This window comes from Neofelis nebulosa, chromosome 12, assembly GCF_028018385.1.
Source record: "Neofelis nebulosa isolate mNeoNeb1 chromosome 12, mNeoNeb1.pri, whole genome shotgun sequence".
In the NCBI taxonomy this organism is placed as follows: Eukaryota; Metazoa; Chordata; class Mammalia; order Carnivora; family Felidae; genus Neofelis; species Neofelis nebulosa.
Window position 1 is genome coordinate 11270125 of NC_080793.1, and position 17553 is coordinate 11287677.

The following is a 17553-nucleotide window of genomic DNA, read 5'->3' on the forward strand; positions in this document are numbered from 1 at the left end:
TCAAATGTAGTTGGCTGGCAGAATTCCTTCTTGCTTTGAGGAGGTCGGTCTTTAGTTCTATTAAGGCCTTCAACTGACTGGATGAGGCCCACCCACACTACAGAGGAGAATCTGCTTTTTTTCAGGCGCCACTGCTTTACATGTGAATCTCATCCGAAAACACCTTTACAAAAACATCCCGAATAATGTTTTTCCCAACATCTGGGTCAAATTTGACACATAAAATTAACCCATCACAGAGCAGTACCTAGGTTAGTGCTTAGTCGAATAACCAACAATGGAAATCAGGCTGGGGAGGGCATCTTTAGAATTCTGCCTCCCACAGGGGGGCATATAACCCAGGTTTATGCAGTCAGGGTATGATTCTATGTCCCCAGCCCAGGAGATGGATTGTAGGATGGACACATGACCCAGGTAGCTCTTCTGCGAGAATTACCAGAGGAGCCATTGCAACTGGGGCAGCCAGACTGGGAGAATGGTACTCATCTCTGCCACGCTTTAGGGAAAAGTCAAATGAACGCAAAGCCAAGCAAGAAGAGAGCAAAACCAAGAACAGGAAGAAGTTCTTGAGGCCATTATTTGTGTGCTGAATCCAGCCATCTCTGAAGTCGGCACCGATCAGTTTTGCTGAAAACAGATTCTCCCAAGCCAGTTCACCGCCAATCAATTAACGAATGATTACATCTCTAAAGAAACAGGCAATTGGCCAAATGAATCGAATGTATCTGTTAAACAAAAATTATTTCTTTTCACTAGGGCTTAGAAGCACGTCCATGACCCCTGTAGCCAGAGAATTAGCTCCTGGCATCCTGCTGCCCCAGTAGAGACTGAGCACATGACGATGGGACATCTGGTGACTATGAGATTGAGCTATGCATCACAAGCTGGCATTTCGGGTCCTCAACGTCTTAGGTCCGGTGGGTGCGGTGGCACCACCTCATCATATATGAAAATAGTACATTAGTGTTTGGGCTCAACCAGGTTCAGAGGACAGAGCTCTGTGACTCTGAGGCCGGGGCCTGGGGCTCGCGAGGGCTGATGTAGATACTCACCCTTCAGGCCTCAACTCCAAGCCTCCTGCCCCCCATGATCTCATAAGGACCCTATGACTACACTCCAGCCGCAGCTCCTTTCCACTTGACCTCGAGGCTTGGCCACTGCCCTACTCTGGATGCGGGCTCACGAGGGCAGGTCACTGGGCTCAGCCTCTCTCGGCTGGAGACCGAAATGAACAAGAGTCTGCCTCTGATCCAGCAATGCTCACAGAGCGTCTGTTGTATGCCTGGCACTTCGTTTGCTTTTGCCAATCTGAGGGGCAGGTTTCTCATCTCCTTTGTGGGTATGGAAGACTCCGAGAAGCCAAGCGGCTTGCCCAAGGTCACACAGAGCGGAAATAGCAGGTTGGAAATGAGGTCCAGGGGACTCAGGCCCATAGACGGGCCTCAAGGATGTCAGCTTCTCCTCATCTCCGGGTCATTTTTCCAGGGCCCCCAATTTTAGAGTTCTAGCTCAGTTCCCTCTGAGTTCTGCAGGAGTCGGCTGGGGCTCTTGGGAACAGAAGACATTAGGTTTCCTGTGCTGGGGGCCCCCTGCCACCCGGCCCCCAAACTACTGTCACCTTTTAATAGATTTCTCAGGGAATGAGTAATTTGTTGCTGGTGCCGGCTTGGCATTCGGCAGGAAGTCCCTGCAGGCCTGGAAGGTCAGCATGGAGCCACTCAAAGGCAACCGCTGGGGGAAGATAGTGGGTCAGTGCTGGCCGCTTAGCACAGCTGTGCCGCCAATTACTGCCCGGCCTGCTTCCTGCCGCAGACGTGCCCAGGGCCAGGGCTTTGAACCCTCGCAGGGAGGCCAGCTTCCAGTAAACAACCCAGGGCAGCGGGCAGATTGACAGCAGAAATGCGGGCGGCCGGCCGGCCACTGGTGCTGCTCACTGCTTCTGCTGGCAGATGGACAAGACCACAGTCCCCTGGGGGTCCCCCGGTCAGGGGCTCGGGGGCCGTCAGAGCGTCTGAGCCTCACTGCTGGGTAGACAGGCTCCTGCCACGTCCAGGGGGATTTCTAGGCCATAGTTTCTGGGCCACCGAAGATGAATTTTTTTCTGGGTCGGGAAATGAGCCTGGTCTGGGACCCCTTCCCAGCCACCAGCCTGGGAGCAGGGATTTGGAGAAAGAACTTGCAGACGGACAGCAGCGTCCTGCTTCTTCCTCTCTCCCCAGGAAAGCTCCAGAAAGATCTGGGGTGCAATGGTGGCACTGCCAGGCTCTCCAACACCGTCTTATTTGGCAGCTAAAAGAAAGGAGGTGCGCTCACTGCACGACTCTGTTTATGTGAAGTTCTAGAATGTTTGGGTATTAGAAAGTGATGGTCTCTTTGAGGGACTGACTGGAGGGAGCAGGAGGGAACTTTCTGGGCGGGGAGTGGAAGTGTTCATATCCATCTTTGTACTCTAATTAACATCCTTCCATGCACAAGCAGTAAATAGATGGATGTGAAGTGATATATGTGGGCTGGTGCTTGTCCCTAAGCAGCCACCTCAAGGCAACTGGCCCTATCCCCGTGGGATGGGGCCATTAACTAAAGCCCCGGCTGTTGACACTTCGGAGAGAGAACTTGGGGTGCCCACCAGCCCCCGATGCTTCACTCACTGTCTGCCGTGCTCCTTCAGGGCTCCCATGGGTCCAGAGGTGAATGGCTGTTTCTGTGCCCATGAGGCTGGATGGACCTAGCACGTGCTCCATTGAAATATCCCATTGTGCCAGAGAGCAGACAGGGACTAAAACTTGTGGGGAGCCATTTTGAAAGGGCTCCAATGGCCAAATTTGGGGCAATGGAAGATCAAAATGATGAAGAACGTGAATGGGTTATGACATAGAATAAAAAAGAAATCCTTGAATTTGAAAAAAAAAAAAAGAATTAAAAAAAAACCCCAAGGGATTCCTTACAAAAGAGGGTCAACTAAGGAGCGATGGAAACAGAAAATGGCATCTTACAGTGAACAAAATCTGGGCAGAAATCATCGGTGGGTGTTACCACCAGTGGGTAAAAGACTACTGGGAATAGGGTATGCACGCAGTTTTCAAAGAATTAACCCACAAATTGACATTCTAATTATGTAGAGGAGAAAATCGTTTTACAAAAAGAGAAATCTGACAGATACCACCTTACCCAAATGGTTAAACCTCAGACCACTAATTTTGGGGGACACCTGGGTGGCTCAGTTGGTTAAGCATCCAGCCCTTGATTTTGGCTCAGGTCGTGATTTCATGGTTTGTGGGCTCAAGCTTCCCATTGGGCTCCATGCTGAGTGTGGAGCCTGCTTGGATTCTGTCTTTCTCCTCTCCTGCTGCTCCTCCCCACCCCCCTCAAAATAAATAAATAAATAAATAAATAAATAAATAAGCATTAAAAAAAACCACCAATACTGGGATAAGCCAATATCTTCTGCACCCTGAGAAAGGACACATCACTTACGAAGAACTCCTTCCAAAAAATGCTTACCTGCCAAAATCATCAGACAAGTCTATGCTGAGGACCATCCTTCAGAACCACTGACCTGGCCTCTTCAAGAGAGAAGAACAAAAAGCCTGGAGACTGCTCCAGATTGAAGGAGGCTAAAGGGTCACAATGACCAATTCAATGGGGATCTCTGATTGGATCCAGATCACAAAAGTCATAAAGGTGACACTGGGGAATATGCAGACTAAATATTAGATAATTATATTGAAACCTTATTAAATTGCCTGAACGTGACAATGGTAATATGGGGTTTTTCGGTCTTTTTTTTTTTTTTCTCCTCAAATCTTATTAGGGAATAAGTGACAAATATAATTGTGTGTATCTAGAGTGTACAGCATGATGATTTCATTACATATGACAAAATGATTACCAGTATCAAGGAAATTAAACACATCCATCATCTCCCATAGTTAACTTATGTGTATGTGGGGGGGGGGGGGTGGGCGGGGTCAGAGTGCTTACCATTTCCTCTTGGCAACTTTCAAGTATGCAAAAAATGTCTACATATGTATCCTTCCCCAAGGAATAATTGCAATACTTAGCTTTCAATTCATCAATGTTTACTACCCATTGACAGTGTGGCCAGTGCTGTGCTGGGTGCCGAAATAGAAACAAAAAGAGAGTATCTGCTCTCAGCCCTCAGGGACCCCCAACCTCACCGGGAGACCACAGCTAGATTCACAGGCTCCAAGCCAACCCCTGGTCCCAGATGAGACTAGGGTCCCCAGCGATCCAAAGCTATCTGCTCTGTTAGCGGGGGTTGAGACTAATCCACTGGTCTCTAAACTTCTTCTTCTTCCTTTTTTTTAAAGGTGTGTGTGTGTGTGTGTGTGTGTGTGTGTGTGTGTGTGTGTGTGTGTAAGTAATCTCTACACCAAATGTGGGGCTTGAACTCACAACCCCGAGATCAAGTGTCACATGCTCCATCGACTGAGCCAGCCAGGTGCCCCATCCAAACTTCTTAATTTCTTGTTTCTTTATCTACAACATGATTTCCACTTGGGAAAATAAATATATATATATAAAGTATATATTTATATTTATATATATATTTTATTTATTTATTATATATATATATTTTTTATATAAAATTAAAAGCTAACTTGAGGGTATGACAGCACATCTAATATTTATAAGGATGCATTTTTTTCCCTTCCAGTTTTATTGAGATATAATTGACACGTAATATTGTACAAGTTTAAGGTATCCAAATAGTGATTTAAGATATACATATATTGAGAAAGGATTACCACAACTAGTTAACGCCCATCACCTTATGTAGTCACAAATCTTTTTTATCTTGTGATGGGAACTTTTAAGATTTACTAAGTAGCTTTCAAAAATAGAATACAGTACTGCTACCCAGAACTTATTTATCTTTTTTTTTTTGATGCATAATTGACATACAATGTCATTCGCTCCAAATATTACTTTCAGGTGTACAACCTAGTGATCTGACAATTCTATACATTACTCAATGCTCACCAAGGTGTCACCGTATGATATTATTACAGTATTATTGGCTTTATGCTCTATGCTAGACTTTTCATCTCTGTGACTTATTTATTTTATAACTGTAGGTTTGTGCCTCTTTATCCCCATCACCTATTTAACCTACCCTCCACACCCCTCCCCTCTGGGAACCATCAGTTTATTCTCTGTATTTAAGAGTCTGTTTGGTTTTTGTTTGTTTGTGTTTGTTTTGTTTTTTAGATTCCACATATAAGTGAAATCATATGGTATTTGTCTTTCTCCCTCTGACTTGTTTCACCTTGCATAATGTCCTTTAGGTCCATCCATGTTGTCATAAATGGCAAGATTTCATTCTTTTTTATGGATGAGTGATATTCCATTGAGTATATATACTACACCTTCTCTATCCATTCATCATCTATCGATGGACACTTCGGTTGCTTCTGTATCTTGGCTATTATAAATAATGCTGCAATAAATATACAGATGCATGTATCTTTTCAAATTAGTGTTTTTGTTTTCTTTGGGTAAATACCCAGTAGCAGAATTACTGGATCTTATGGTATTTGTAGGCATTGTGGTTTTGCAGGAGAATGCCCTCGTTTTGAGGAGAATCCTGTAGAAGTATTTTTGGGGACAACTGAATTCAGTGTGTGATATTCGACTGGCTCCTGGATCACAAAAATCATAATGGATGGGTTTTTTTAATTAAAAAAAATTAAAAAAAATTTTTTTTAATGTTTATTTATTTCTGAGACAGAGAGAGACAGAGCATGAGTGGGGGAGGGGCAGAGAGAGAGGGAGACACAGAATCCGAAGCAGGCTCCAGGCTCCGAGCCATCAGCACAGAGCCCGACGCGGGGCTCGAACTCACAGACCATGAGATCACGACCTGAGCCGAAGCCGGATGCTCAACCGACTGAGCCACCCAGGCGCCCCTAATTAAAAAAAATTTTTAGGTGATCTCTATGCCCAACGTAAGACTCAGACTCATGACCCCAAGATCAAGGGTCATACACTCTACTAACTGAACCAGCCAGATACCCGCATAATGGTTGTTATTGAGATAACTGGGGGAATTTGAAAGTAGATTGAATAATAGAGAGCAATACTGCATCCACACAATGGTATCGTGGTTAGGTAGGAGTATGTCCTTGCTTTTAGGAGATTCATGCTCTAGTTTTTAGGGGTGGATCGTTGTGTAAAGTTGTGTAACTTTCAGTTGGTTCATCGGAGAGACGGGGAGGGGGGATTGTTCATTGCATTACTCTTGCAACTTTCTGAAGGTTTGAAAAATTTCAACATAAAAAGTTGGGGAAAAATAATGGCTATGTAGAGAATTTGAAAAAAAATGCAGAGGTACAAGGAGTAAAATGGGAATAGCCTCATATCCCACCAGTGAGGAATTATAGCTGTTAGTAACATGATTTTTTTTACATACATAATATACATATACGTCATAAAGTTGGAACCACGTATACTCTGCTCACTTCTCACTCTTTCTTCTGTCATTAAACATGCATTGAAAACACATTTTTTAATGGCCTCTTATGTTCCATCAAAAAATATTCAGTTACTCTCCTGTTGTTTGACATTAAAGCGGTTTCCAGATTTTCTTTAGATTATTGCTATATATAATATAAAGAATCCAGTATAATATCTAATATGTGTAATCCAATATCTAATATATACCCAATATATAATACATTATAAAATTCAATATAATCCATTTTAAATAACGCCACAATGAGCATCTTTGAAGATAAGAGTCCTAGGAGTGGAATTTTGGGGTTAAATGCCCTGAACTTTTTCAAGGATCTTGAACTTAAAAAAAATCCAGCTTTCCTGAGGTATAATTGATACACCAGAAAAAAAAAAACTGTATAGATTTAATACACACTGTTGGATGAGTTTGGACATATGTATGCATACATCTGTGATGCCCTTACCACAATCAAGGCAATAAACGTATCCATATGCCTCCAATAGTTTCCTTTTTTTCTTATGGGGTGTGTGTGTGTCCCAAGGACACTCACTGTGAGAGCTACCCTCAACAAATTTTGAGGTGCACAATACCGTGTTGTGAATCGTAAGCGCTGTGTCATATAGGATTCCGAACTATTTGGCAAATGGCTTTTCAGGAAGCTTGTATCATTTTACACTCCCACTAACAAACTACAAAAGTTAGGCACATCATTGCTAACACTGAGTGTTATTATTAGAAAAAATGTCTTTGCTAGGTCTGATAGTGACAACAGCACAGTCAGTGAGAATGGTCCGGTGGACACATTTTGGTCCTTCTCTTGCCTGACTGTCATCGGGACCCTCCCTCCATCTCCAGCCTTCTCCCCCGTCGTGGTGGCTGTGATGTCATTCTCCCCTGGTCCCCGCCTGCCTCCCTGCCTGTGACTTCTCTCCCCACTTCGCCTGTGCCTCATCTTTACTTGCCTGATAAATTACTGTCCCTGGCCTCTGTCCTTGGCTCCCCTCTCTCCCTCTGCCCACCCTCCTGTGGCATCGTATCCACACTCGGGACTTGCACCACTTTCTCGAGAACTCTTGTACCTCTCCCCAGCCCAGCCCTCCAAAGCAAGATGTCCTAAGGGAACCCACATGGAAATTCCTGCCCCCCAAGTCAGAGCCCTGGAGAATGTCACTATCTCCAACCTCTGACCACATCCCGTCTATCCGACTTTCTGTAGTATGTCTTGAAACTGTTCCCTTCTTGCCAAGGTCACTGCCATCACTCAAGTTCAGGCCACCTTCATCTCCTCCCTGCTCTCCTTCTGGCCTCTCCCTGTCCATCCATCTTCTGACCAGTTGCCAGGTTGATTTTCACAACACACTGTGTGATCGCGTCATCCCCCTGATTAATACCAGAGGAGGGGCTCCCAGGTCCCGCCTGCCTTGGTTCCTGCCGAGTGTCCAGCTCCCCTGCCCCCAACCCCTCTCATTTAATGCTTCCCCACATGCCCGGCTCTTTAATGCCTGCACAGGTCTGCTCAGCCTGTCCCTTCCTTCGGGAGTGCACATTCTCTTCCTCCTGCCACCCCAGCTAGCCAGCTCCTGCTCCTCCTCAAAGTTCTGTTCACACTCCCACGTTTTGTTTAAAGGACTCGCTGACGCCTTTCCTCCCCTGGGGGAGCTGCCCTCTCTTTCTTTGTACTTCTTTGTACCCTGTGCAGTCCCTATCAGAAACTTCTGGTCTTTTAACTCTCTTATTCATTTCTGTATTCATTTTTCTTGAGGGCAGAGTCTTTGTGTTCCTGTGTTGGGCACAGTGCCAGACACAGAAGTGAAGTTTGTTCAAGGAACGTCTGAATGAATGAATGAATGGGGTAGCATTTGCCTCGCTGTGGAAAGGCACGGCAAGTCTAGGACCGTAGAGAAGATACAGAGGAGGATGTGCCTCGGAGACACATTCAGAGGTAGGCTTAGCTGGAGAAAGCATCCGTCAGCTATGGTCCAGCAGCCCCAGGATGCCTTGTTTAGATGACATGCTCTGCTCAAACTCTCTTTGTCAAGTAAGCAGCCCCTTCTCCCAAGAGAGGATGTGCTGCTTCTCTGCTCACAACCCTGCCATGGCTCCCCAGGGCCCTCAGGACACGCCCAGGCTTCAGAGCCAACCTACCTGTCCCGTATAGTTGGAGCCCACCCAGCTTACTATCCTCACCTCCCCACCTCGCCCCTGCCCTGCGGCCACACCCACCTACCTGCTCTTCTGCAGACCTGGCAAGCCCTATAACCTACCCCCCGCCCACGCCTTTGTATGGGCTGTACTTCTCTTTGGAAAGCTCTTCCCTTCTCTCTACTCTCTTCCTCAAAGACCTGGTGTCAGCTTCACCTCCCCAAGGAGGCCTGCCCTCAACGACCAGGTACTCACATCTACCTGAATCTCCTCTGTGATGCAAACAATCCCACTTTCTGCAGCCCACACTCCAGGGACCCACGTCTCAGCCTTGACTCTCCCTCCCTGTGGCCATGGGCCTGTCCCTTGTCACTCCGAGTCTCAGTTGCTCTTTCTGTTCCTTCCCACTCAGGGCATCCCCCCTGTGATTCCCGCCCTCATGGTTTATTAAGAGAATCAGATATGTTGAAAGGAGAGGCCGGGACAGGCCTGGGTTCAAATTCTGGTTCCTTTGCTAACCAGCTACGTGACCTTGGGCCAGGCACCTCCTCTCTCTCAGCTTACAGTTCCCCACCCTTGCGCTGGAAATCTAACAGCACCACCTGGGTAGCTGGGAGGATTAATGAGGTTGTGGCATGTAAAGTGCTTAACAGAACACCTGTTCTACATCTGGAAAGCTCTCAATGGGTGTTGACCATGATGATTAAACCAGGTAGAGAAAGGATTTATAATAAATTCTAACGTGCTACGGTAGCGGGAGGTATTCGCTGATTTCCCAGAGACTTGTACAAGCTCCAGATGGGAAAAGGGGGGGTGGTGGTGCCCACTCCTGCTCACCGTCAGCTGGGGGGTCACTCCATAGGGGCTCATTTCATTCTCTGGGGTTAGGTAGTGAAACACCCATCCCAGGCCTCGTTTACAGTGATTGGGATTTTGTGGGTCTCCTCAGGGCACCCCAAATCCGCTAACTGTCCCAGGGGAGTCCGGAGTGGGTGGCGGGAATCCACATGGCTGGGACACGGCCGTGGGCCCACTGTGCCTTCCCACTGGGCATCTGTGGCAGGGCAGTGAGGTTCGGCACCTGGGCGCTGTGCCAGGTGCCCTGAAGCCTGGAGCAGCTGCTCTAATTCATGCAAAGGAAGGCGCCCAGGTTTGCCCTGTCTATTTATAGCTTATTTATGAAGAAGGAAAAACAAGGGCCCAGTTGCCTTAGCAACCAGGAGCATCATGGGCTGCTTTCCCTGCAGTGGGAAATTGGCCAAGACTCCCGGTGGGGGGCACCCCCGGATGTGTGTGTATCCTGACAGAGGATGGGGGTGAACCTTCTAGGACCTGTCCCACTCTGGATTCCTAGCAGCCTACAGGCCACCTCCAGAGGCCCCAAGACAGGGAGGGTGCTTGCCAGGCCCTTGGAAAATCCGGGGTGATGCAGGGGGCCACGCACAGCTGAACTCTCTGTGGAAAGGCACGCTCTGGTCTCTCGGTCTCGGTGCTGACTCCTGTCCTGTGGGTGCCCATCCTGCTGCCTCAGACCCTCTTGGGAACGTCTTCTGGCTGTGATCTGATGCCCCTAAAGGGCACTTAGTGCAGTGAACTGAAGGTGTAGTTCCCACACCAGCACTCCTTAAGGCTGTGATCTGGCCAAGAGCCTGGCACCAAGGAGGGGCTTTAATAAATACTGAATGAACGCATAAATGAAGTGCTTTCATTCAAAGTGCATGGTCTTACTCAGGACGCATGAGGTAAGGGAAACATTGTAATGTTCTCTCATTTTACACATGGGGAAACTGAGATTCAGAGACATGAAGAGACCAGCCTGAGATCATACAGCTGGGAAATAGCTGGGCTGGATGAGAATCCTTAGGGAGGAAACCTTACTTTTGCTCGGGCAAAGCCCCAGGGAACATGGGAACTTGGGTTCCAGCTGAGCCGTAATCGAAGGGAGGTGTGGTTCTGTGTGTGGTCTGGGGCTGAGAGCCATGTGGTTTATATCTTGACTGCCAGTTGTCAGCTGTGCAGCCTTGAATCATTGGCTTCACCTCTCTGGGCCTCAGCTGTTTCATCTGTAAAGTGGGGCAGTGTTGCCCGGTCCTTGGGGACCTCTAGCTCCCTGAGAGGGCAGGGACAGTATCTGTCTCCTAATCGTCTGTTTTTCCAGTGTTGGCACAGTCTCAGCGCCTGGGATGATGAGGAGATCCTGTGTACAAAGCAGATTGGGTGTTCTCAGGGAAGGTGGGTTGTTAACTATATTACTAGGGAACTGAGGCACAGAGAGCTTGATGGTTCCCCTGAGATCACACAGCCAAATCCAGAGCTTTACTGGTCTGTCAAGTTTTTGGGCCCTTGCTGGGGATTAAGTGGGACTGTGTCCACATCCTGGGGAGGGCATTCTGGACAGGGTTGCAGTCCCAGGGGACAGCAGTCATGTTGGACAGGGAGGCTGACGCAGGGGTCTCTGAGTGCTGGGGACCGGGAGCTGCCCTTCAAACCACTGAAGGGACCGAGGCCCTGTCACAGGCTGAGTGGAGCTTGCCTGGCCTTGGGCTGAGCCTCTCAAAGGCCAGGCCCAGGCTGCCTGGAGGCTCTCTCTCGCCCTCTGCTGGCTCCAACTGTCTTTGCTGGGCCACCTCCAGAGGCCCCAAGACCGGCAATGCCTCCCCTCCAGCTGTCTGAGAGCGATAAGGGTACCTAAGAGATCCACGTAAGAGGAATGCCCCGGGACAAACCGAGATCACAAATCATTTCCAAATCCTTCCATATCCTGGGTCTCACCCAGACTCTATGGCAACACAGGCGCCCTGCCACCGCCCTCTGGGGGCTGTGGGCTGCTGTGCTTCCTTTGCCGCAATCGCATTCAAGTCATCACTGTATCTGGTGATTGGCTGCCCATCGTTGATGTTCCTTGGCATGTAGAAGCATCACACACTTCTGCCTTCAAGTCCACAAAGCTCTCCCTGTGTGAATGTCTGTCTGTAAACTCGCCCCACCTTTATTTATTTATTTATTTATTTATTTTATTTATTTATTTATTTAGAGACAATGCAAGTGGGGGAGGGGCAGAGAGAGAAGGAGAGAGAGAGAGAGAGAGAGAGAGAGAATCCCAAGCAGGCTCTGTGCCATCAGCACAGAGTCCGATGTGGGGCTTGAGCCCAAGAACCATGAGGTCATGACCTGAGTCAAAATCAAGAGTGGTCGATTAACCAACTAAGCCACCCAGGCACCCATAAATTTCCCCTTTTTAATAGGACATCAGTCATACTGGGTTAGGAGCTACCCTAATTCCCTTTTTTGTTGTTTTTTTAATGGTTATTTTTGAGAGAGAGAGTGCGAGAGGGGGAGGGGCAGAGAGAGAAGAAGACAGAAGTTCGGAAGCAGGGTCTGCGCTGATAGCAGAGAACCAATGTGGGGCTCAAAACCCTGTGTGTGTGGGGGGGGGGGCCTGGGTGGCTCAGTTGGTTGAGCGTCCAACTCCGGCTCGGACATGATCTCACAGTTCGTGAGTTCGAGCCCCATGCCGGCCTCTGTGCTGACAGCTCAGACCAGGCTTCGGATCTTCCCTCTCTCTCTCTCTCTCTCTCTCTCTCTGCTCCTCTGCTGCTCATGTTCCATCTGGCTCTCTCTCAAAAATAAATAAACATTAAAAAAATTAAATAAAAAAAAAGAAAAGAAACCAATGCGGGGTTCATAAGATCATGACCTGAGCTGAAGTTGGATGCTTGACTGACTGAGCCACCCAGGTGCCCCCCTAATGACCTCTGTAACTTAATTGCTTCTGTAAAGGCCCTGCATCCAAATTAGGTCACATTCTGAGGTATTGGGGGTTGGGACTTCAACATAAGAATCTAGGGGTGACAGGGGCGCCTGGGTGGCTCAGTCAGTTGGGTGTCTGACTTTGGCTCAGGTCATGATCTCACAGTTCGTGGGTTCGAGCCCCACATTGGGCTCTGTGCTGACAGCTCAGAGCCTGGAACCTGCTTCGGATTCTGTGTCTCCCTCTCTGCCCCTGCTCATGCTCTGTCTCTCCCTCAAAAATAAAGAAACATTAAAAAAATAAAAAAACATATAAAAAAAGAATCCTGGGGTGACAAAATCCAGCCCCTAACATGCGGAGAGGAGGTACATCTGGTTCATCTTGTGTTCATTCCCTTGAGGCTGGGCCCAGGGCAGGAGTGAGAGAGTTTGATAAATATTGTAGAGGCGGTTCTAGGATTATTTCCTGACTCCCACGGCGTCCAGGGCATGTCAAACTGTCCTGTCTTGGTCTTATGGTGACGAGTCTCTGTCATCAGGAAATGGACTTCTCTAGAGCGGAGCTCAGATCTTCTCATTTTTGACAATCACCAGAGGATATACTCAGACTTTTTCATCAGTAGATTCCTGTGGAGGTAGGTAGGTGAGCCTTCATTTTCCTAATTCCACACAAAAGGCCCAGAAAAGTAATGAAAGAGAATTCAATCTTTGACAAATATTTATTGAACACACAGTTGTGACAGACTATGTCACTTCATTCCACAGTTACTGAGGCTGTCGCTTACTTGCTATGAAATGAATGTATTAATATTAAGTACTATTTATTGAAAAGCTGCTATATGCCAGGGATACAAGCTTTCCATGTACAATTTTCAATTCTTACAGCAGCCTTTTACAAATCAAAATAAAATTAATCTAACATAAAATGCACCGTGCAGTTCGGTGGTTTTTAGTATATTCACAATGTCATGTAATCATTACCACAGCCTAATTCCAGAACATTGTCATCACTCCAAAAAGAGACTTTGTGCCTCTCAAACAGTCACTCCCCATTTTCTCCCCCCATTTCCTAGCAACCACTAATCTAGGTTCTCACTGGAAACTAGTGATTTGTCTAATATGGATTTCACAGAAATGGAACCATACTACATGTGATTTTGTTTTTGTTTTTGTTTTTGTGCTTAGCTTCTGTCACTTAGTGTAGTATTTTCAAAGTTCATTCCTGTTGTGGTATTTATCAATGCTTCATTCCTTTTTATGGCCGAGTAATATTCTGTTGTATGGATGTACCACATTTTGTTTCCAAATGATGGACATTTGGGTGATTTCTATTATTTGGCTATTATGAATAATGCTGCTATGAATGTTTGTGTACACGTTTTTGTGAACATATGCTTTTGATTCTCTTGGGTATATACTTCAGAGACAAATTGCTCAGTCTATGTTTAACATTTTGGGCAACTGCTGAACTGCTTCCCAGCAGATGTGTATGAGGGTTCGGGGTTCCCCATAATCCTCGCCAACTTTTGTTATTTTCTGTCTTTCTAATTATAGCCATTCTAGCGGGTGTCCATTGTGGTTTTGGCTTGCATTTCCCTAATGACTGATGATGTTGAGCATCTTCTCATGTGCTTCTTGTTCATTTTCACAGCAGTCTCTTGAGATAGCAGTTATTTCCATTTGGCAGCAGAGGAAAGAGATTCAGAACTGAGAGGACTCGCTCAGTGTAAGGAGGACGTGGCACTGTGCCTGGAACTCGCGTGTGTCTGTGTCCTAAGCCCCCATGGAGTCTGATCAACAGTAGACACGGCTCTGGTGTGGTCAGCAGGAGTCTGGTCTCCCGTGCCACCAACTTGGACAAGTCCTTTCCCGGCCCCCAGCGTTTAGTTACTCCTCCGCGCCACTTGGGGCGAAATACTCCAAACACGTCCGGGCTCCTCTAGGAGTCCAGAACTCTAAGATCAATCGCCCTGGCGCGGAGTTTGCCCCGCCCCTTCAGGCCAGGTCGCCGCAGGCGCCGGAAGTGCCCTGCTCTTTTTTTGCTAGTTCCCGCCCGTGTTCCGGAAATACTTTCTCGGGAAGATGGCGGCTGTGTCGGTCTATGAGTCTCCGGTCGGAGGTTTCTCTTTTGATAACTGTCGCAGGTGTGGCCGTGCTCCGGGCCAGGTTCAGGGCGGGAGTGGGAGTGCGGTGCCGGGGTCGGAGCTGGGCCGCGGTCTGATCTGGGAAGTCCAAATGAAGGGTGAACGGCGGGGCCTGCGGCCTGCGCCCCGCGGCCCGTGTGACTCAGGGGAATGAGGGCCTGAGAGTGGGTTTCTCTCAAAGCCGAGTCTGCCTTTCCGCTTGCCCAGCGCACCCGGCCAGTCCCCATCTCTGCCTCCTTGGGCGAGATGCGGCCCCTCTCTGACGCTTTGCATGCCGAATAACGCGACACTAGTCCTGATCTTGAGGGGATTCGGTGAACAGAGGGATGGAAAGCGAATAGTTGCTTTTCTCTTCCTGAGTTCCCTATTAGACATTCTTCGTGCCAGTGCGGCGCAAGGTGGTCCTGCCCTTCGACGCTTTATTCTCTGCTTTGCTTTCAGAAATGCCGTCTTGGAAGCTGATTTTGCGAAGAAAGGGTACAAGCTTCCAACGGCCCGGAAGACTGGCACGACCATCGCGGGGGTGGTCTATAAGGTGAGCAGGGATAGGCCAGCAGCAGCAGTGACAGCTGATTACGAGATGCAGGCCACTTGGCCTCCATTCGCTTCTCTGGGCTCTGTCAAAAAGGGTGCATATTTCAGAGAACGTCAGGAAAAGGGCCTTTGGGATTTGTCGGGAGGTTTTGTGCGTTTAGTAACAGTTTATATTCTTTCCTCACTTTGCAGAATTTTTGACAGGAGACCAATACTTTTCTGTCTTAACGTACTGTTTTGGGAAGCAGGGTGATATAATGGGAGAATACAAGATTTCTGGTCAGACAGGTGTATGTAGCCATTTAACTTTTATGCTGCTTCCAGCTTTGGGCAAGTCACTTCTCACAGCCACGCTTTCCTGCCCATCAAACGAACAGAGTAACTCCTGCCTTAAATTGTTGAAAGGGTCGAAAGAGAGAATGGTTATCGTGGTTAAAGATAAAGGGTGGCATATTTTATTTTATTTTATTTTTTGAACATTATTTATTTTGAGAGAGAGAGAGCGAGTTTGCACACATGTGTGAGCAAGGGAGGGGCAGAGAGAGAAGGAGAGAATCCCAAGCAGGCTCCATGCTGTCAGCGCAGAGCCAGACTTGGGGCTCCATCTCACCAGCCCCTCAAGGGTTTGGGGGGAGCAGGGGACGGCTAACATTGTTTTCCCTAGAGTAGAGAGCTGCGGGTTTGTATATGTGAACTTGTTTTAAAATATATGTTTTTAAAAATAGGATGGCATAGTTCTTGGAGCAGATACAAGGGCAACTGAAGGGATGGTTGTTGCTGACAAGAACTGTTCAAAAATACACTTCATATCTCCTAACATTTAGTAAGTATCAGTTAGTTTGAATAGCTCTTATATTTTCAAACTTGCCAGAGCCAACATTGAATTTACTGTGTTCCTTACTAAAACCTGTTGCTTAACTTGTATTTTCTTTGTATCTCCCTTGAATGGTATTTTCATCTGCCTGTCACCTGAGCTGGTTATCCTCACGTTCTCTCTTTGCTTTAGTCTTTAATTCGCTTGGTCCCAGTTCTGTTTCAGCTGTTCCGTCTGCTAAAGCCTTAGTTCATATGCTTGTTTCTCAGCTGGACTATTGCATTTGTTATTTGTTTGTTTGTTTGTTTGTTTGTAGCAGATTAAAACCCCCAAGTCATTTTTTACCTTGAGAGAGAGCTCAGGGGAGGGGCAGAGAGAGAGAATCCCAAGCAGGCTGTACAGGATCAGTGCAGAGCTTGTTGTAGGACTTGAACTCACAAATCATGAAATCATGACCTGAGCCGAAGTCAGCTGCTTAGCTGGCTGAGCCACCCAGGGGCCCCTGCATTTGTCATTTAAATGGCCTCTTTGCCTTTGGTCTCTTTATTATCTGTTCTTTTGCCATATTGAATTTTGTAAAACACAGATCTGATTATGTCTTTTTCTTCTTTAAAAACATTTCAAGAGACTTTTCACATTTCCACACTGCTTTCAGAATAAAATTGAAACTCTGTAGCATGATATTTAAGATCTTGCACAATGTCACAAAAATTTACCTTTTCAGGGTATTTAGCTGCCATCATCTTGTGTTCCAGTTACAGCCAGACCGCCCCTGTTCGCTTCATCTCTAAGCTCTTTCACCTTTGCTTTTGCCAGTCCCTCTGCTTAGAATTGCCCTTTCCTCTTGTTTTTACAGTGTTTCTTATTTGATCCTTTCAAATCCAGCTCATATGAAACCTCTTCTCAAAGATCAGAATTAATCGCACTCTCCTCCAGTTTCCCATAGCATTTTGTACTAATGCTACTATATCGTATTATATAAGGTATTAGAAATTTTGCCTACTTTTGTTTCCTGCACTCAACTTTGCAATCAAGTACCAGGACTGTTTCATATTTTCTTTATTCTCAGCACTTTGTAATGGCTGGTACCTGGTAGTAAATGCTTGGTGAATGTTAAATTTTAAGGTTTTTAATATGTCTTGCTCTTTGGTACAACTCAGATATGTTTTTAGGAGTAGTAAAATGCTCAGTTTGGTAAGAGCACAGAAGCTGATGATTTGAAATGTTCTGTTGAGGCACAGAAAATATATTTGCATATAACAAGATGAGTGTTCTCAGTTATGTAAGATTAGAGTAGTTAACAGTGCAGAATATGCGCAAAAACATCTCTCTGTGTACCTAAACTTGATGGAAGTTATCCAAGAAGCTCCACTCCTAATTGAGCCCTTTGGCAATTGAATTTCATCTAAGTTTCTAATTGTATTTTTTAGTTGTTGTGGTGCTGGGACAGCTGCAGACACAGACATGACAACCCAGCTCATTTCTTCCAATTTGGAGCTCCACTCTCTCTCCACTGGCCGCCTTCCCAGGGTTGTGACGGCCAATCGGATGCTGAAGCAGATGCTTTTCAGGTAAGATTCCAGGATAGGGATTTCTATAGCATCTTTTTCTTATGTCTTAGGTTTTTGGCATCTGGGAACCTAGAAACTACAGAAAAAGCATTCAGGTATACGCATTTTATTCTAGAAATC

General features: G+C 46.7%; 1 protein-coding gene across 2 annotated transcripts in view; it reads left to right on the forward strand.

Moving 5' to 3' along the window:
- The first annotated feature begins 14396 nt into the window (after window positions 1-14396).
- The window catches only part of PSMB7 (proteasome 20S subunit beta 7), a 58890-nt gene continuing 55733 nt past the window's right edge, over window positions 14397-17553 (forward strand). For both annotated transcript variants that reach the window (XM_058694171.1, XM_058694170.1), the window contains exons 1-4: window positions 14397-14514; window positions 14956-15049; window positions 15774-15871; window positions 17293-17433. In XM_058694171.1, the coding sequence (XP_058550154.1) occupies window positions 14453-14514; window positions 14956-15049; window positions 15774-15871; window positions 17293-17433 (395 nt within the window). In that variant the 5' untranslated portion in view covers window positions 14397-14452. The remainder of the gene's footprint in view (window positions 14515-14955; window positions 15050-15773; window positions 15872-17292; window positions 17434-17553) is intronic.